Source organism: Mandrillus leucophaeus, unplaced genomic scaffold (assembly GCF_000951045.1).
Source record: "Mandrillus leucophaeus isolate KB7577 unplaced genomic scaffold, Mleu.le_1.0 Scaffold322, whole genome shotgun sequence".
NCBI lineage: Eukaryota > Metazoa > Chordata > Mammalia > Primates > Cercopithecidae > Mandrillus > Mandrillus leucophaeus.
In genome coordinates, this window is record NW_012103388.1 from 4049458 (window position 1) to 4071612 (window position 22155).

The 22155-nt window shown below is 37.0% G+C and overlaps 1 protein-coding gene across 1 annotated transcript in view; it reads right to left on the reverse strand.

Moving 5' to 3' along the window:
• The window catches only part of RBBP8 (retinoblastoma binding protein 8), a 104747-nt gene that overhangs the window by 36857 nt on the left and 45735 nt on the right, over window positions 1-22155 (reverse strand). The window contains exons 6-12 of the mRNA XM_011988097.1: window positions 19351-19417; window positions 12262-12437; window positions 9409-9513; window positions 5080-5177; window positions 3370-3482; window positions 782-1676; window positions 563-700 (exon numbers count right to left, since the gene is read on the reverse strand). Of these exons, the coding sequence (XP_011843487.1) occupies window positions 563-700; window positions 782-1676; window positions 3370-3482; window positions 5080-5177; window positions 9409-9513; window positions 12262-12437; window positions 19351-19417 (1592 nt within the window). The remainder of the gene's footprint in view (window positions 1-562; window positions 701-781; window positions 1677-3369; window positions 3483-5079; window positions 5178-9408; window positions 9514-12261; window positions 12438-19350; window positions 19418-22155) is intronic.

Consider the following 22155-nt stretch of genomic DNA (forward strand, 5'->3'; position numbering starts at 1 on the left):
GGGCGCCTGTAGTCCCAGCTACTCAGGAGGCTGAGGCAGGAGAATAGTGTGAACCCGGGAGGCAGAGCTTGCAGTGAGCCAAGATTGCACCACTGCACAGAGTGAGACTCCGTCTCAAAAAAAAAAAAAAAAAAAAAAAAAAAAAAAAAAAAAAAAAAGTAAGTATATACATGAATATGTTTACAGATATATGTGTAAATGCAAAGAAAAATGACAAATGTCCTATGGGGTGACGAACAAAGTTTAGATAATGAACATTCTAATTTTTATTTTTAAAAATTCTATACAGTTTAAATTTGTTAAAACTTTTGTAAAGAAAATAAACTATATAAAATAAGTAAATTTACAAAATCATATATAAAAGTAGGTATCAAAAGATCGCAATTCATTTTTTTCAAAAAGCACAAGAACAGAAAAATCACCGGTAAAATGTGAGAATCGTCCTATAAATACAGACACATGAAGGAAGAAATAAGTTTTTTTCCAAAACAATTCAATCCATTTAAAAAAGTAAATAATGACATTCAGTTTAAAGTCATTAAAAAGTGGAGATCCTGTTTACAGTGTACACACCTTGGTTGTTTTGTAGAGACTTTATTTTACCAGTTCTACATGGATTTAACTGAAGAACTGATGCAAGTTCACATCCTCCATGGACTGACCTGGTTTGTATTTTTATTGGCTCATGAGAACCAGCACCCTAAAACACAAATAACTGTTAGCTCTAAATGAAATCACAAGCTACCATTTTAATCAAAATCCTTGAACATTTAACACAAACCTTCATGTCATCTAAAACATTCTCAGTCTCCAAACTTTCACGTGGACGTAGAGGAATTTTGAAGACAGCATTTTCTTCTTTTATCTGTAATGCTGGTTTATTGTCTGGAGAGAATTTACTCAAGGGCTGAAGGATGATGCATTCCTGTAAACAGGGTTCCTCTGGGGAATCTTTGGGCAACGTGCAGTTGCCATCCGAGGCCTTACGGCTTGAGGAAAAGCCCTTTGGAATGGTCTTCAAAGCCTCATAAAGAGTCACTTGCCTAAATTTGTTTTTAGAAGTCTCACTTCCTTGGCTTTTCTCTTGACGCTGAATAGCTGAAAATCTATCAGACAGATCCAGAGGTTTATCCATCACAGAGTCTCCATTCATGGAAAACTGATTATCCCTTGGAAAAGGGAAAGCATTTTCTTTATCAAAAGAAGCTTGGGGGCAGCTTACTTCATGTTCACTTTCTTCCTCAGTTTTCTTCCTTTTGGATGTTCGGCCTCCCAATGATTTCAGGGGCTCCAAATGTTTATCGGAGTTAGAATCTTTAACGTACTCAGTCCTACCCTTCTCACCTATGGATTCACTTACATTTTTATTTATAAGTATCTGTTTATTAGACGATGACTGGATAATGATCTTGTTCACTTCAGACCCAAGACTCTGATGTGTGAAAAGGGCACTATCTTCAGATTTTGATCTAGTTTTCTCTAATCTAGATACACAAGTGTTGCTAAAAGGGAGTGTTTTCAGATGTTTTTTTCCCTCAGGCTGTAAAAGAGAAGGGGACAAACTTGTATTCAAATCTAAACCACTTTTGATACTAGAGGTAGCTCCAAATACAGGAGATGACACTCGAGTAGGTAATTCTTCTTGAGGAGTCGTCTTTGAAGCAGAATCTGAAAATCTAAATAAAGAGTGATAACAACTTTTTAATACAGAATTAACAGTAAGGTCTTATCTACCTCTTAGAGGCAAATGATTAACCAAAATTTAAGACAAGGTAGAGCTTTTGGCTTCTCTTCATTTAGATGACAAAAGAGAAGGGGAAAAGCAGAGAAAAATGACATAGGAAGTATTTCTCAATATCATAATATTCATATTTAAAAAATTTTTCCTAAGTACTTTAAATCACTTTATTATACAAAAAATCATCTTTTGCCAGGCACGGTGGCTCATGCCTGTAAATCCTAGCACTTTGGGAGGCTGAGGTGGGCAGATCACTTGAGGCCAGAAGTTCGAGGCCAGCCTAGCTAACATGGTGAAACTCCGTCTCTACTGAAAATACAAAAATTAGCCAGGTGTGGTGGCACACGCCAGTAATCCCAGCTACTCAGGTGGCTAAGGCATGAGAATCACTTGAACCTGGGAGGCGGAGGTTGCAGTGAGCCAAGCCTGGATGACAGAGTGAGACTCTGTCTCAAGAAACAAACAAACAAAAATCATATTTTAATAAATTCCACTGAGAACCTAAGTTCTTTTCTTATGAAATTTTATCATGAGTAACTCCAAGAAACAAAATTCTTACACGATAGAATTCAACATAAATTAAGATTCAGCCTGTCTCTAACAGAGGAAATATCCGTAGAAAGAGCAGTAAGTTTAAGTTTGAAGATGTGGGCTGGGTGAGATCTCTGGCTCTACCACTAATAGCTATATGGCCTTAAACAAGACATCTAACCTTTTTGGAGCTGCATTTTTGTAATCTGTAAAATAAACCAAAAAATGAGGGTAACAAAATCTACTTTCATCAGTTACTAAGATGACAGACTGTGATATACATATCTATCTATATATCTAAAAACCGAAAGCTCTTTTAAAAAGCAAAATGCTACATAAATACAGGTACAGTGGCCCTCCTTATCTGTGGGTTCTGCATCTATAGATTCAACCATGTGGCTAGAAAATAATTTGGGTAAAAAATCCAAATTTCACAACATTCCAAAAGGCAAAACTTGAATTTTCCATGTACCAAGTACTATGTTGAATCTTTGCAAATGGACTGATAGGTAGGCATTGTATTAGGTGTTATAACTAATCTGGAAATTACATAAAATATACAGGAGGATGTGCACAGGTTATACGCAATAATGATGGCCATTTTATGTAACGGTCTTGAGCATCTTTGGATTTTGGTACCCACGGGGGAGGGGGTCCTATAACTAATCCCCCACTGATAATCATGGAATGGCTGTATTATTAGTTAATAGATATTCTGAAATTAGTAAAAATGAGATGCAATACAATCTTGGAAGCTCATCCAAGCTTCTAGATGCATTTTGTAGAACATCCAGTTTTTGGAAATATAAACCCCAAAGGGATGACTGGCTCTTTAAAGGAGCAGAGTGACAAGTACTGGGAACAAGTACTGCTTGACAGAAACACAGAAAGTAGCTAAAAATGATATCCACCTTTCTACTGTAATGTAAAAAAGCTCTCAATCGGTCAGAAACTAGGGAGACAATTTTTAAAGTAAAAATGTATATAACCAGAATAACAAACTATATGTTGAAGGAGAGAAATGGTTTAATTATATGGAATTCATTGTAATGGGATCTCACCAATAGCTTGTAAGTTTTCACCGATGTGCCCATGATTACCTTAAACTATCTTCAGTATTTCTTGTAGATTCCTCAAAAGGCTGTTTCTTGTGATCTCCTTCCAGACAGTGGTAGAGCTCATCACCAAGGGGGCTCATGGGACCTTGAGTTTCCTTCAAGAGTAAAATAGGAAGCACACCCATGTAATGGGATTTGTTCATTCTTAAAAAGGGATGAAGTACTGATATATGTTACGATGCAGATGAACCTCAAAAATATACTAAGAAGCCAGACAAAGGCCATATAACGTACGATTCCATTTATATGAAATATTCAGAATAGGCAAATCTATAGGGACAGAAAGCAGATTGGTAGTTGCCAGAGGATGCAAGTGGGAGGTGGAAGAATGAGGTGAGGAGAATGGGGATACATGATTAATGGGTATGAGGTTTTCTTTAAAGGTGATAAAAATGCTTTGGAACTGAATAGAAGTGATAGCTGCATAATATTGTGAATGTACTAAATATCATAGAGTTGTACACTTCAAAATGATTGTTAATTTCACCACAATGAAAAATATGAAGCACATTCTAAGTTTAAAGAGAAAAGCATCAGTGTCTTACATAAGTATATTCTACTACTTGCATATAAAACTCCAATTCCAAAAAACAACATTAAGATGTGCAGAAGGGAATAGAGATAATTATTCATACTGATAGGAGATGAATTTAAAATAATCCTTTACAGAACAGTGCTTCTCAATCTTTAACATGCATACAAGTCAACTGGAGATCCTGTTAATGCAAGTTCAGTAGGTCTGAGATTCTGCATCTCCACCAAACTTCAAAAGTGATGCAGATGCTGTTGGCCCATGGATCACACGTTGAGCAGCAAGTCATTAGATTTCAGCTCTCTCAATCTATTTGGTGTCTAAGCTATGACTTGCCAGGTTTATGGGTAGGAGGGAATTAGAAAGTATTAAAACGCATTCAAAGTTCAAAGGTTAAAAACTACCCATTATCATTTAAGAATGAATTTAAAACTAGAAAGGACAAACAAATCCATATGTAATGAAAAACCAATTCAAGTTTTAGAAATTCAACAGCAAGACAACTTAATAAGAGTACAGCTGGATGTGGTGACTCATATCTGTAATCTCAACAACACTTTGAGCAGGAGGATCTCTTGAGGCCAGGTGTCTGAGATCTGTATGGGCAACACAGTTGAGACCCCCATCTCTACAAAAATAATTAGCTGGGCATGGTGGTATATGTCTGTAGTCCCAGCTATTTGGGAGGCTGAGATGCGAGGATCACTTGAGGCCAGGAGTTTGAGGCTATAGTGCTCTATGATTGTGTCTGTGAATAGACACGCACTCCAGTCTGGGCAACACAGTGAGACCCTATCTCTAAAAAATAAAACAAACAAAACAACAATTCTGAAATCAACCTAAAGGTTTAGGTCTATCTCTTAGATGAGGGCAAGGAGGGGGCATGAGAGAGGGGGAAGTGAAGAAAGTTGACAAAATCTCTATGCCGTGATTACTCCCCTAAATTTTGACTCAACCCATATCCCAAGAATTCTAGATTCTAGATTTCTGAGACTGCTGGGCTGGACAACAGAAATAGGACTTTCTAACAACACAAGTTTTGTTTTAGGCCTTTACTCAAGATCTTTAGATAAAATAATTCTCTTGCTTAATTCTCTAAGAACTGACCTAAAAAGATATAAAATTAATTCATGTTATTGCCAAACTAAACAATTACTTACAGATTCTTCCTGAACACCAAGTCCAAGTGTTTCAGCAACAACTGTAGCTAAATTAAAAGATGACTTATCAGGGGTACAGCTGCTTGTTCCATGTGTTTCTAAGAATAAATAATAAACCATTTTAATAAATAATAAAACCAACTTTACAAAACTGTAGAAGCTAGACATATTAAAATGACAAAAGAGAAAGGAAAAGGCTCATACTTTGTAAGATGGCACTAGACCCATTTTAAAACTCTGTGCAAGAAGTCCGATATACCTACCATAAATGGCAATAAGTTGCAGGTCCATGCATGCTAAAATTTTCCAAGTAAATTTTATGTTTTTCCTAAATGAACTGAATGTAATAGGTAATTTTTCTTATTGCCACTGGGGAAAAAAATCATAAAATGGATTTACAGTGGAATTATTGTGACTTATGTTACAGCATGAATCTCAAACTGTATGTACAATATCTTTCATGAAAACATACTTTGTAGGAGAGGTTGTCAGCACTGCATGTTTCAGGTTACGATAACACATATTCATAAATCACCTATGTTCTAGTATTTTATAAAGGTTTAACTCAAATATTTATGGAGCACTTATTATGTTCCAGGTATTGTGCTAAGCACTAGATGAAAAGAAAAGTTCTTGTTCTCAAGGAGCTTATACAGTTGCAAGGTAAAAAGAGAATTGCAACAGAATGTGATAAACATATTATAATAAAGGTACATAAAAGGGGTGATTCAAACATAGAATAAGGACTTCTAAATCTCTTGGGAAATCAAGGAAAGTTATAAGTGATGCTTAAGTTGACTCGAGAGAAGGAAGAATATGTCAAGTTAACTGGGCTGGGACAGAAAGAATTCTAGGTGTAATTAAGGGTCTAGATAAGTGAAATAAAATTGCTTGTTTGGGGTTTGCTATGCGTGGTTTGACTGCCAGAAGTCAAACTGCAGAAGATGGGAGTAGGACATGAACCCAGTTAGGTTGGTTAGGGGTCAGATTATGCTAAGGAGTTTCAAATTTATCCTGTAGACAATGAAGAGATGTCTAAGAGTTTTAAATAAAACAAATGCAATGTGTGGGCTGAAAAGGTATTTGTGGCTGTGACACTCACTAGGCAAGAAGCAATCACTAATAGGCAAGAGGACTAATTAGATTACTCCAACATGTTGTCTTGATGAGAGATGTTAGTAGCCTAAACTAGTATAATAGGGGCACAGAAGAATATGTAAAACAGATATGTAGGAGGTGGAATCAGTAAAACTTAGAGGCTGTTGAGAAAAAACAGATGAAGCAGAAATCTAGGATGACTCAAAGAGGCATGTATAGTGTCATTCACTGAGATTGCAAATGCAAGGATAAAGATTTAGTTTGACAGGTTAAGTGTCAACTGTAGACATGCTGAAATTGAAGGATATCCCTGTAGAGATATCCAAAAGCAGGTAGATACACGGGTTGGGAATCCAGGAAAAAAGTTGGACAGAGATACCGGTTTGGGATTTATTAGCATATGAATGAGAGAAGACTACTGACTCTAGGTGACATTCCTCCAGGAAGAGATAGAAAGTGAGGCCAGGTACAGCGGTTCACGCCTGTAATCCCAACACTTTGGCAGGCCGAAGCAGGTGGATCACTTGAGCTTAGGAGAGCGAGACCAGCCTTGGCAACATGGTGAAACCCTGTTCTACAAAAATACAAATATTAGCCAGACATGGTGGTGTGTGCCTGTAGTCTCAGCTACTTGGGGGGCTGAGGTGGGAGGATCACTTGAGCCTGGGAGGTTGAGGCTGCAGTGAGCTGTGTTTGTGCCACTGCACTCCAGCCTGGGTGACAGAGAGAGACCCGGTCTCAAAAAAAAAAAAAAAAAAAAAAGAGAGAGAGAAAGAGAGAGACAGAAATAGAACAGGCACAGTACCATATATTTTGGAGAACAGCAACACTGATGACATTTACAGTCAGAAGTAGTTCAAGTGTAAGCAGTAACAAAGGGTTTGTGAATGCATTCTCCTCTCTTCAACCCCTGTAAGTCTCCCTCCCTTCCCCTATACCCCGCTCCTCTAGCACTTTTCTCTCCCCTCCTTTCCTCCTTCCCTCCCCTTCCCTCTCTCTTCCTCTCTTGCGGGTGGGGGTGGGAGTAGAATCCATATTACAGTGAGTTGGAGTGAATGGGAATTAGGAAAGTAGAGATACTGAATATAGACTTTAATACTTTTTCACCTCTGAAGAGAAGCTGTAGCTAAAGGTGGAGATTATTAAAAGTGGGGTTATTTTTTAAAGATGGAAGATAACATATACGTGTATATACTTAAAAATAAGACAGCAGAGAAGCTGCAGATACTGTATAAGGAAGACAGGACAAATAATGGAGCAAAGACCTGGCAGCAACAGAAGAGAATTGGTTCTAGAGAGCTGAGAAGCAAGGATCTGCTGCACTCAGTGTTATATCCCTAGCACCTCAGTGTTATATCCCGAGGACCCGGAGCCTCCATGCACATGCACACATACTCATGGACAGACAAACAGACACACATGTTAATATAAAATGATTTGTAGCTTTCAGAATGTAACTTTTACACTATTATAAAATGAATAAGTGATTAACCTTGACCAACCCTTACAACTGGGCTCTGGATCTCATCTCCTCTGACCTTTTTAAGGATGTAGCAATTGTTCCCGCTTTCTCCAGAAAGAGAATTATTAATTTTCTCCTCTTTACTTGATCATCCTATCAACATAAATATGTGCTAATCATGCTATAATATTCCATCTTGAAAAAATCATCCCTTGACTCATGTTCTTCTTTAGCCACTGTCCTGTTCTCTCCTCCTCTTGACTGTCAAGTCTTGGAAGACTTGTTTGTATGTGCTCTTTCTACTTTCTCTGTCCTTAGTTTCCTTTGAACATGAGACAGATCTCAGATGGTCACCATTACACCTTAACAGTTTTTATCATGTCACTAGTTCAACACTCAATGATCTCCATGCAACCAAATCCCATGGTCAATTCTAAGAAGTCTTCATCTTACTTGACTTATTAGCATTGTTAAACACAACTGACCACCCCTTCGTCCTTTCTCCACTTGGCTTAAAGGACATCATTTTTAGTTTTCCTATCTCATTGGCAGCTCCTTCTCTGTTTTGTTGGTTCCTACTCATTTTCACAACCTCAACAGCTACAATCTTTTCTCTAAGGGAGTAAAACTGGTTCGGGGCAGGCGGGAGCAAAAAAAACCTTACTATGTATAAAGCACAGACATACATGCATACATGTATCACTTAAACAGATATACGGTATATCTGTAGTACTAAAACTCCAGTAGGGAAGGGATTGGGGGGAGGGAGAAATGTCTAAAAAAGCTGGGGTGGGGGTTCTTCAACAAAAGAAAAGTTGAAAATCATGGCTTTACGTAATGAAGTTCCTCAAGGCTCAATACTTGGACTTCTCTTTCCCTTCTATTATCACTTGCTTGGTAATCTCATCTAGTTTTATGGCTTAGATGCCATCTGCATGCTGACAACTTCCATATGTGTCTCCATCCTAAACTTCTCTAAATTCTAACTCACATCTACTCACGAATCCAAACTCTACCTGAATGTTGAGTTTGCATTTCAAATAGAATATTCCCAAAACGAAACTTCTAATTTCTACTCACCCCTGCCCCAACCTATACACCTGTGGCTCCCAGTCTCTTCCATCTCAGTAAATGCTAACTCTATTTTTCCTTTTGTCCAAACCAATCTCCCCTTCACTCACTCTGCTCCAGCCACACAGGGTTCCTTAATGTTCCTCAAACAAACCAAATGCCATCTTCACTGCAAGGCCTCTGGGCTTGCAAATCTCTCTGCCTGGGTGCCCGTCTCCCAGATAGCCACGTGACTCATTTCCCTCCCTCAGTCCTTATGCAAACGACACTTTACCAGTGAGGCTTTCTAATATCCCTTCTTACCCTGCTTTACTTTTCTTCAGAGCACTTGCTTCTATCTGACATAAATTTTATTTCTCCCTCAACTAGATCATAAGCTCCGTGAGGACAAGGGCTTTGTTTTATTCAGTGCCTGGTATACAACAGATGCTTAAATATTTGTTAAACAAATAAGTAAATTACAGTAAAGCCTTCTTTACTTAAAATTATTAGTAATTTATATTAATATCATCAGGGATATTTATATGAACTAATAGGATAACATTACTTTCCAATATGAAAAAGATAGTAAACTAGTAATATAAACAAAATTATACGGAAAATACCTTTAAAATATTGTCTAAGTTAGACTGTGGGTCACTCTTACCCACCAATAACCACAATTTAAACTTGTAAAGTAATCTCAGTATCTTGCTTACTGGCCATTGGAGGTTGACTTTGGTCATAAGTGTCAGCTACTAGAATTTCATTTTCATTAGGATTATGTTGTGGATGAGTTGAAGACTTGGAAACTTTTCTCAATTCTAAGGGGAGAAAAAAATAAGAGATTACATAATAAACAATGATGAAAAGTATTATCAAATTATTTTTATTTATTCATATTTAAAATTTTAATGTATTATCTGTATTTAAATACAATATAAGTACCATTTTATTGACATAATTATTGTATTCTAAGAAGTAAGCTCCTTTAATTTCACTAAGAAACAAAGCAATTTAAGTTAAGACATTGGGAGAGAGGGGACTAGAACAGACAGCTTCTTCTGACCCAAACTGCCCAGAGTAGTAACATTTTAGTGTTACTTTTCTTTTTTTATTTGTTACACATCAGCAGGTTAATTTAAAAAGATATACTGGGCTGGGCACAGTGGCTCATGACTGTAATCCCAGCGCCTTGGGAGGCTGAGGCAGGAGGATCTCTTGAGCCTAAAAGTTCCAGGCTACATTAAGCTACAGATCACACCACAGTACTCCATCCTGGATGACAGAGTAAGACCCTATCTCAAATAATCAATCAATAAACAAATGATTAAGCAATCTAATGTACACTATATCATTTATCTCCATGATCTTTTAGAGTTTTTATTTTCAGGAAGGAAACTCTGAAGCATGTGTTATCAGAAATCACTCCAATATTTAAAGATTTAGTTCAAAGAGAACCAAAATAAGGACAAAGTAAAGTAAAACAGTTTTACTATTTGTAACTTGAGAATAATATTAAAAAGCATTATAAACCTTACAATAAGTAAGCAAGGGAAGTTACAGAACAGGAGTAATTAGTCATTAAAGCATTTTAAATTATATTATTATTATTATTATTATTATTTTGAGATGGAGTCTCGCTCTGTTGCACAGGCTGGAGTGCAGTGGCATGATCTCAGCTCACTGCAACCTCCGTCTCCTGGGTTCCAGCGATTCTCCTGCTTCAGCCTCCCGAGTAGCTGGGACTACATGCGTGTGCCACCACAACCAGCTAATTTTTTATATTTTTAGTAGAGACGTGGTTTCACCATGTTAGCCAGGATGGTCTCGATCTCCTGACCTCGTGATCCGCCCACCTTGGCCTCCCAAAGTGCTTGGATTACAGGTGTGAGCCACCGCGCCCGGCCTTAAAAGTTATTTTAAAATCATTTGTATGGCTCAAAGTTATCGTACATCTTAAAACTAAATTTCAGATTCCAAGTAAAAACTGATCAGAACAAGATTAAAGCAAGTGAATTAAATTTCTAAATAGTTATATGCTGCTGTCATACAAAGAAGAAATAAACCAGAAGCATTTATATTGGTTACAAAAGACTTTCCTAATACAGAATTATTTTCTAGATATCCTTATATATGAATTTAAACCTGATCTAAATTATGCAGTGATTATCTTTAATGATTCATGTCCTGTCTGATAGCAAACTAAAAGGTCAACGGATATTCATTTTAGATCTATGATTTTACATCTTAACTTAGCTCCTATTTAAGTGTAGGATTTTTAACAGTTCTTTTGTTCTCCACTAGATGGCGATACAAAGGCTTATAAAATGGGGTAAAACTGCCAATGTTCCAACATCTAAGAATAAGATCTGCTTCTTTGTTTAAAGGCATATTTACTGTCAACAATTTATTTGTATTATACAAATATAGAAATCCGTATATATCCCCCGCTCCCCATGCTTTCCTTGTTCCAAATAGTTTAGGTTAAAAATTAAAGTCTTTAATGTTTGCTCTAGATTAATACTAAAAGTAATACTTGTATCACGGCACATAACAAATTTTGGGACTATGTGAAAAGGCAGTTTTAAAGCATTTAGCAGAAATGATAAACTAGGCTAGAATTAGAAACATGTTACTGAAAAGTCACAAAGTGGACACATTATAACATCATTTCTTGATTACCACTAACTCCTACAAATTACAACAAATAAAAATAGCCAGTCACAGACAGCTCCAATGGCAGGAGTACCCATGTGGCAAGACCTGGAGAGTACGAAAGTTCAGAGCTAAGAAGATCTGTATTTGAATTTTGACTCATCTACATGATAGCTGACCTTGAGTGAGTTATTCAACCTTTCTAAACATATCTTTCCTCATCTATAAAACAAAAGAGCTGATAGTTATCTCACAAGCCTGTTACAAGAATTAAAACATAGCAATAATATATGCAAATCACTCAGCATAATACCTGGTACGCAGGAGGTAGAAATTAACATTAAGTTCCTTTCCTTTTTCCTTCTATCCCCCTTGGATATATACACATAGGAATATTTTTAAAATAAAAAGAAACTATTTAACTATATTTATAAAATGTGGTATATTTACATGTCATATAGACAACATGTATCTATACATAACACGGGCAGAAAATGCCTTATCGGTCACTTTATGAATAGAAGTTAAACTCATAGTTGTACCATGGGATACCGGAATAGTGACTATTTTCTTTCCACTAAATCGGATAACATAAAAACTAGTAGATGAACACTGGTTTACAAAACCAGAGAACGAAAATACAACTCCAACTCTGACGGAGTCTGGCTCTGTTGCCCAGGCTGGAGTGCAGTGGCTGGATCTCAGCTCACTACAAGCTCTGCCTCCCGGGTTCACACCATTCTCCTGCCTCAGCCTCCCGAGTAGCTGGGACTACAGGCGCCCATCACCTCGCCCGGCTAGTTTTTTGTATTTTTAGTAGAGACGGGGTTTCACCGTGTTAGCCAGGATGGTCTCGATCTCCTGACCTCGTGATCCGCCCATCTCGGCCTCCCAAAGACAACTCCAACTCTTACCATTTGCACACACAGAGTGCTCCAATTTAGTATGTGTTTGTTCTATGTATCGGACATGGGGGTTCTCCTTTCTTCGTAGCCGGTTAACGCCAGAAAATGAGAAGGCTGTTATCGGTGAATCTGGAATAACGTCTTCCTCACATTCAAGCTCAGCTGCTTGATGCTGTTGATCATTCCTAGAGAAGAATAACAGTGGAAAGAAAATCAATTCAATGAGTATTAAAACATTTACTACACGGCATGGAGTTACAGTAGAACACAAACATGAAGCTCTAAAGGATGTAATCCCTTGTAGCTAATGTTCCAAACCTAAGCAGATAAGTACACAAATGATTACAGTACCCAGTGGGGAATACTAATGTGAGAAGTGAAGTAGAAAGTATAGTCAGTAGCACTTCAGGTGAAATTAAAAGTATTTCCCATTACAGACAAGATCAGGAGAAAATTCAGTTTGAGGACAGGCACGTAGTACTGTGTACTTATGTTGGAGAAGGGAAAGCTGGAATTACATGAAGGAGAGCCACAAGCTAAGTGTGCACATAATGTAGAAAGCAAGAGGAAAGAAATTAGGGTTTCAGAGCTTGGATATAATCTGACAATCTAACAGTATTGTGCAAGATTGGGACATAAGGACAGGAGGCAAGGAAATCAATTAGACAGCGGCTGTAATAGTCCAGGCAAGACACTCTGTCTGTGGTCTGAACTAGAATATTTTAAGTACATATGGAAAGGAAAGAACATTAAACATCGTGGTAGTAGAATTGGCACGCTTGACAAATACAGGATGAGACCACTAACACTGATAACAACCAATATTTGTTATGTGTTTACATTGCCCGGCACTATTTAAATTATCAGTTTAATTATCACAACTCTGTGAGGTATTATTACTTTCATTTTACAAATGAGGAAATGAAGATATAGAAGTCATCTACTAAAATAGTAACAGAGTCAGGATTTAAATCTCAGCAGTCAGACCCTAAGGGCCCTACTGTTAACCAAATGTGTTATTCATAGTCTACAAGAAGGCTTCAAAATTGAGTTTCTGTTACTTTTATCTAGGCCCCCTTATAGTCTACTCTCAACAGCAGTCACAAGAGTCCTATTATGACATAAGTCGGGGCTGGGTGCGGTGGCTCACGCCTGTAATCCCAGCACTTTGGGAGGCTGAGGTGGGCAAATCACCAGGTCAGGAGACTGAGATCATCCAGGCCAACACGGTGAAACCCTGTCTCTACTAAAAATACAAAAAATTAGCCAGGCGTGGTGGCATGCGCCTGTAGTCCCAGCTACTTGGGAGGCTGAGGCAGGAGAATGGCGCGAACCCAGGAGGCGGAGCTTGCAGTGAGCCAAGATCGTGCCACTGCACTCCAGCCTGGGCAACAGAGCGAGACTCCATCTCAAAAACAAACACAAAAACAAAAAAAAGACATAAGTCAGGCCAGGCACAGTGGCTCACACCTGCAATTCCAGTACTTTGGGAGGCCCAGGCAAAACCCTACTGCTACAAAAAAACCATTAAAAAATAAAATTTGCTGGGCGTGGTGGCATACGCCTGTAGTCTCAACTACTTAGGAGAGTGAGGTAAGAGGGCTGCTTGAGCCCAGGAAGTTGAGGCTGCAGTGAGCTAAGATCATGCGACTCCACTCCAGCCTTGGCAACACAGTGAGACTCTGTCTACAAAAAAAAGAAAAAACAAACAAAAAAAACAAACCACAACCACCAACCAAAAAGACTTAAGTCATATGGATGAAATTTCATTAAAACCCTGTCACATCTGCTCATTTCACTGAGAACACAAGCCAAAGTCCTTTGATCCATGAAGATCCTACATGACCTGATGGTGCCCCTCCCATCTTTCCTCTCTGAGCTTTTTTTCCCTATTATGCTCTACTGCTGACACACTCTCTTCCTTGAGGTTCCTCAAACATACTGAGCATACTCCCACCTTAGGTTCTTTGCTCCAGTTGTTCCACCTGCTTGGAATGCTCATCCTCAGATATCCACATAGTTAATTATCTCTCTAATCTCCTTCAAGTCTGCTGGAATTGTACTGTTTAAAATTGCAACCTCCCTTCATACACCCTAGTACCCCTGTTCCCTGTTATTCTGCACTATAAACTTTATCCACAGCATTTATTACTTTCTAACATAGTATGCAATTTACTCGTTTTTATTTAGATTTTTTTTTGAGTCTGAGTCTTGCTCTATCGCCCAGGCTGGAATGCAGTGGTACAATCTCAGCTCACTACAACCTCTGCCTCCCAAGTAGCTGGGATTACAGGCGCGCAATACCATGCCTGGCTAATTTTTGTACTTTTAGTAGACACGGGGTTTCACCATGTTGGCCAGGATGGTCTCAAACTCCTGACCTCAAGTGATCTGCCTGTTTCGGCCTCCCAAAGTGCTGAGATTACAGGCATGAAACACGGTGGCCAGCTGCAATTTATTGTATCTATTGCTCACCTGTTAGAATATAAGTTCTAAGAGGATAGGATCTTTGGTTCATTGATGAATCACAAGAGCCTACACTGCAGACATATAGTAGGTATGGCACAAACATTTTCTGAGTGAATATGAGACATTCCCAGATTCCACTAGAGAATAAATGTGTGTGGATCTAGGCATACGTTCTTGCCCAACTCAATTCAGGATCAATGGTAACTGAAAGATTGGGTTTGAACTGAATTGTGAATGTTGAGTAAAAATAAAGTTAATTGATTTTCCCACGTCAAACCATTACTGACCTTATTTGCCAACCGTTACCAGTCTGTCAGACATCTAGGCTTTACATGACCAAATCAGTCTGTCCTATTAGACTCATATCAACTTGCAATACTATTTCCAAATAAAAACTTACATAGTGAAAACTGTATGAAGTATGACCAACAGAGATTTTTTAAGAAACATTGATTGGAAGACAAAGACTAATTTTTCCCAACAAAGATTTACACTTTAATTTCCTGAATGATACCAATATTATTTGCAGGCTTTAATCCTATATTTTATACCAAGGAACAATCTTTAGAGCTAACATCTAATTATTTAAAATTTTATTTTTATGTTTTTGAGACAGTCTCTTTCTGTTGCACAGGCTGGAGTACAGTGGTGTGATCTTGGCTCACTGCAACCTCTGCTTCCCGGGTTCAAATGATTCTTGTGCCTCAGCCTCCCGAGTAGCTGGTACTACAGGTGCACGTGCAACCACACCTGGCTAGTTTTTGTATTTTTAATGGAGACGGGGTTTTACCATGTTGCCCAGGCTGGTCTCAAACTCCTGACCTCAAGTATCTGCCTACCTTAGCCTCCCAAAGTGCTGAGATTACAGGTGTGAGCCACTGTGCCCAGCCAAATTTTATTTTTAATTGACAAAATAATTGTATCTACTTACTGGGTTCAACAAAATGTTTTGATACATGTTTACACTGTAGAATGATTAAATCAAGCTAATTAACATATATCACTTCACATACTTATCTTTTTCTTTAGTAAAAACATTTAAAATCTAGTTGGCAATTTTGAAATATACAATCATTTATTAAGTCACCATTCTGTGCAACAGATCTAATATCTAATTTTTAATCTCTTCTTGTAATTCTCTTATTCTGGAAAAACAGTAAGTTAAAGTCATATGAGAAAGGCTTATAAATTAATGGAGTGTGAAATCTATCAGACCTAGCTTTAACTAATCACGTCACAGCCTGCTTGCCTATTAGTCATAAAAATTCAACCTGAAACATGAATGAGTCACGAGAAGAAATTGATTTCCTGGCAGAGTCAATGTGGAAGTAGCTGGGATCACAAAAGGAAAAAACAAAAAAACAAAACTAGCTCTAACTAGAGGTGCCCAAACTAAGTAAATGAGTGCTGGCTTTGTCTTCCTTTCTCATAAAAGGAAAAAAGAAAACTCCATACGTTAATCAAGTTCATTCTTTAAAACATTAGTCACACTGATTTTCTGAGAAAAGGAAAGAGTTCACGCCACAGTTTTTGGTTAAATTAATTATGCACACTTGTCCTCCTTTCACTTTTCCTTCTGATGGCTTGAGTTGTTTGATTTGTGGACCCCTGCTCCCTATTAAATTCCTGTCAAAACTGTTTTAGTTGGTTTCTTCCCCAAAGACCTATAATTATGGATCTGGGGTTTCCCTTCATGAGTCTGTAAAAAAGTTTTAAATATTCAGCTTTTTTCCTTTTCTACTCTGAAGAACTTACATTCCCAGTTAAAACATAATTTAACCTTAACGAAGTAATGTTATAGCCATCGTAGAGGAAGTGGCAGTACTGCTTCACTGATCAAGCTATACCTAGAATATTGATTTCTTAATTCAGATATTGACAAACTAAAACATTTAAAAAAATTCACAGTTTGAAGAGTCAAAGTAATGCCACATGAATGAGCAGAGGATATTTAATGCTACAGTTAATGAACAGAGGATATTTACTCTAGAGAAAACAAGACTCAGGAGGGCCATGAGAGCTGTCTTCATGTATCAAAAGAGTCGTGAAGTAGCAAAGGAGAACAGACTTGTTTAAGATGGTCCCGGAAAGCAAAGTCATAATCAAGAAATATAACTTATAAGCAGTGTAATTTCTATAAACTTAGAAAGAATTTTCTAATAATTCTGTCTCACTAAATTTAAATAGGCTTGGGAAACAGTAAACTTCTACTAGACGTGTTCAAACAATAGCTATTTGTTAAAGAAGCTGTATAAGGAATTCAATTTAGAAGAGGGTTGAATGAAATGAATTCTACAGTCCTTTGAACTTACATATATAGACTCCCTTGACTTTCACTGATCCATCACATCTATTTTCCAAAATGAAGAGAATGATGACCTCAATACCTAGCTTTATATACATTTTTAACTTTACAGTGGCAAAATTTTACCAAATAATTTTGGTGTCACTAATAACCACCCTACCATATAAGCCATCTGTAATATCAAAACTAGCTCAGAAGAGTCAGAGTTACTGCAATTAACAAGCAGAAATATAAGTCAAATAATATTTTCTTCTAAAGTTCAGGGGAATTTCAGGCACAAATAGCATAACATGACAGTGGTTTAGGTGATCAGAGAAAAGTAGGTTGCCTTTACAAGATGATAATTGCTTAAAAAAAAAAAAAAAAGACTGCCGAGCAAAAGGCAATTTATTTGCCACCAAGCCACAAAAGATGTTGGTTCATGAGAATCACAACTATCTTAAATTTCAGATGAGAATAAAAGACACAATCAGATCTCCTATACTCTTTTGACTAAGCATGTCCTAAATAAACATACATGCCTTAGGCTCATCTATATGATTATTCTTTCCTGTAGTTTCAAACTTTCACACCTTCACTTCTTTTCTAAAATATGGGTGAGTTTCAACGGAAAAATGTATGTGCTTGATAACACTAAAAATAAATTATAAACTAATTAGAATTCACATGTCTACCAAGCAAATGACATGATATAGTTTCAACCTAACTTATACACATTGGTTTTTGAGGCAATTGTCTATCTAATTCTGTGTTAACTTCTACACACTTGGTATCTCATCCTTTTGGTACTCATAAAGATCAAGGCTGATGTGTTCAAAATACCATAAGCTACATACATACATAATCACTTCACATAAATTAATGTAGGTCAACAAACCCTTATCTGAAATCCTTGGAAGAAGATGGGATTCTAAATTCAGATTTTTTTAAAAAATGAAAGTAATACAGTAATGCAGAACATATATACATAATTACATAACAGCTCTAGTGGAGTCTGAAGCATCATCCTGTAATCAAACACATTGATATTTTCACAGCAAAACATATGAATCCTCACATGAAGTGGGATAAAGACTATAAACAGCATTCTGTCATTGCAGTGGTTAGGTTGTGAATAATATCTCAAAAATAACCTTTTGGGTTTTGGAATTGTATGTAACAGATTGTGGATCTGTGTCCTGTGTTCCCTCTTCATTATACAGCATTATTAAAATTAGAAAGTGCTGACATTTTCTTATAAACATTTATAACATCAGTCTGATCTCATAGGTTCATTTCCTCATCTGACTATTATCTCTCCTCAAAATTGCCTTTTGCTACCAGTATTCAGTAGACCGATCACACGGGAAGAATATCAGAATTCTACTGGATATCCATTATTCTAAAATAATTCTGGTAAGAATAATTCTACTTGTGAGATGTGTTAATACAAAAATAACTATTCTAAGCCAAAATAATATGTTACATCTACATAGTTTTGCCGAAGTTTTTGCAGATGTCTACTTAAACGCAACAGGATCTTTAGGAACTCTATGATGCCATTAGGATTATCTTGAATCTTCAGTTTTCAAAAATAGTACATAAGCTTTATATAAATGGGAACTAAAAGTTTGTCACATCTCCGCTCTGCATTAGTCAGATCATATCTAGAAAAACGTTCTTTTTTTTGAGACAGTGTTGGATAATGGAAAGAAAAGAGGTTTTTCAGAAAAAATATGGGTCTGAGTGACAGTCCTATTACCTACTAGCTGTAAAATGATAGGCAAGTTATGTGACTTTGTGACCTTTGGTTTCCACATTTGTAAAGTGGGGATAATAAAACTACTTTGCAAAGTCACAGTGAGAATTAGAAATAATAAACATAAAACACAAGAGGAAGTGGCACACAAGATAAAAGTTACTGTTTTTATTCTTTAAGAGAAATGGGGAGAAGAGGGAGAAAAACAGAGGAAGGAAGAAGTTCTATAGGCCTGAGTACTATATAAGACGAAACACTTATGAAGCTCTGGGACAGGGCTGGAAGGGAGCTAACAAAACTCAAACATCTGTTTGAAATATAAGTATTTTAACAATGTATTATGTATAATACATCATTATAAAAATTAAAATGTTTTAATTACAATGTTGACACTTTATTCAAGCACTAATCTAAGAGATGCAGTCACACTATACTCTCAAAACACAAAAATGTAGTGATTTTCTTTGTATTTTTTAACTGCAGAACACTTCATAATTTTAAAAATGAAATCTGCAACTCTTACAGTATCTTCATGGTTTGTATAGCGAAGTAAAATAAAACAACAAGGATGGGGGAAAATACTTACTCAATTTTCTGCTGGAGTTGTTCAGAAAGCTTTTTATTTTCTTCCTGTAGAGTATTCCTTTCATTCACTTAAAAACAATTCGAAAAAGAAGGCACATAATATATTTATATTAACATCTATGTCAGGCTTTCAAATATGTCAGCATGTATGAAGAAATTAGTACTTCTAATCCTATATCATAATGTTTATTCAGGGTTAACACTAGTGTGCAAAACTAATTTGTTACTAGGTAGGGGGTACTACATCTCACACCGTGCCAGTTCCATGTAACTGATTAACTGATAATTTTATGTAATGCTTGCAGGCAAAAGAGAGTACTTCATGTACTAGGGAGTATAATTATTCATACTGAGGACAAGAAAGCATTCCATCTGGTTACTCAGTCCCACTAATTTCAAATACCATTTTAGCAAGAGTCACTTATCTTGAAATTAATTTGATCATAAAAATAAAATAGGCTGGGCGCAGTGGCTCACAGCTGTAATCCCAGCACTCAGAGGCCAAGGTGGGTGGATCACTGGAGGTGAGGAGTTCGAGACCAGCCTGGCCATCATGGTGAAACTCCGTCTCTACTAAAAACACAAAAATCAGCCGGATGTGGTGGTGCATGCCTGTGATCCCAGCTATTCCAGGTGGAGGCAGGAGAATCTCTTCAACCTGGGAGGCTGAGGTTGTAGTGGTCCAAGATAGCGCCACTGCACTCTAGCCTGGGTGGCAGGAAGAGCCGCAAAAAAAAAAAAACCACCAAAACCGCTGAATATCAGCGTAATTTTTATAACAAGCACATTTATCAAATCAAATTTTCTTCTTAGTCACACTCTACATTTCATGAATAATTATGGTATCAGTAACTTAAATATATCCATTGAAGCACTATCTGCTTGTTTGAATCTCCACCAAATTTTCCTATCTATATTTATTTAATTTATAAAGCAGAAATCCAGTTTTGGGCTGTAACTTCTACTGGAACCGGCATAAAACTCTCATCAATGTTTAGTATGATGTCACTGCTTAAGCATGTGCTTTAGTAAAAGAAGTAGATCCCAGAAATCAAGTCGCAGTAAATACAATGAACTTTTACCAAAGAAGGTTAATCATATTCTAAAATTTGTTAATAATTTAGTGGTTTATAAATCTAAACATATTTTCTTACACTGAGTAAATTTTCTGGACTATCTACAACATGTGAGGTTATTAAACTACTTTTGTGGAGGATCCAAAAAAATTAAGATATAGACAGTGACCTAAAGCAATGTGCAGTCTATCAAAGGAGACAAGGTATTACATAAACATGTTTTATAGGTTTAAAAGTGACAAGGGCATTCGAGAAGTACAAATAAAGTACCAAGGAAATTTCTAAGGAGAAAGAGGTTACTTTGAGCCCTTGAGAAGATCAGGAATGCATTCATCAAAAAAAGGGCAACTGAGCTGGACAGGAGACTATTCTACAGAGAAAATCAGTGGAACAAAGAAAGACTGGGTATAATAAATGGTAGAAAGCCTTCAATAGCAGGTTAAGAAATTAAAACTTTATCTTACAGATTACCAGGAATCATTTTTCATAGATGAATGATGGGAAGACTGATTTGTTAGTACATATAGTATATACCAATGTGAAAAGAAAATATGGACAAGACAAAAAGTCAGGTGGTCTTTAAAAGAAATGAGTATCTGGACCTATGTAGAGGTGGATAAATAGGAAGTAAAGACCAGTACAAGAACGTAACAGAGGCAGAATCAGTAGTATTTGGCAACTCATCCTTTGCAGGGTTGACAGAAGTCAAAGATGACCTTAGATTTCTGATTAAGATGGTTTACTTGATTTTCCCTCTCCAAATCCAAATAAAATGACAACACTCTAAAATAAGTCTACTGGAATATTAAAAAGCCAAAAAGGGTGTCACTAACAGATCAGAACTATAAAAAATTTCTGAATTATTTAAAAATAGGCTCAGGATGATGGTAAAATCCAACGAAAAAGGGTCTTTAAAAAAGGGAGTTTTCCCAGCAGAATCTCTTATCAATTCTAGTACCACGGCAGCATGGCCCACAAACTGCTAAATGGGTAAACAAAGGGTGCCTAATAGTTGCCCTTAGGCTAAAGTCATGAGGATAGATCTCTAAAAGTTTTGACACAGGAGTCATTAATAAATAACGAGACAAGAAAATCAGAGCAGTGCTTCCAAGTAACTTATGGTAGACACGAGAGAATGTACTTTCACACTCAGAAGATGAACTATCCATACAGAAAAGGTCTCTAGCAAGGCGTATTTCCCTCCCATTTTCAGTCATTAGAGTAGGGTCCCTGTAAGATTTACTATCAGCAAAGCAAGGATTCTCCCTTGAGCTAATTAAAAGATAATTTTACTTAAAGGTAATTTTTTTTAACAAGTGTCTAGCTAAAAAAAGAGAAAACTACACAGAAATGAAATACTGGGCAAAAGCAGCATGTAAGTGGAGAAGAAGATCAAAGTTAAGTGCTTTAAAATTCTTGTATTATTCAGAAGAGAATTAAGATATTAACTTTAAAAATGCACATCAGGCGGATCAACTGAAGTCAGGAGTTCGAGGCCAGCCTGGCCAACGTGGCGAAACCCCATCTCTACTAAAAATACAAAAATTAGTTGGGTGTGGTCACACGTGCCTATAATCCCAGCTACTGGGGAGGCTGAGGCAGAAGAATTGCCTGAACTCAGGAGATAGAGGTTGCAGTGAGCCAAGATAGCATCATTGCACTCCAGCCTAGCGGACAGAGTGAGAATCCATCTCTCAAAAAAAAGATGTGATTTCCAGAAGGTTTGTCGA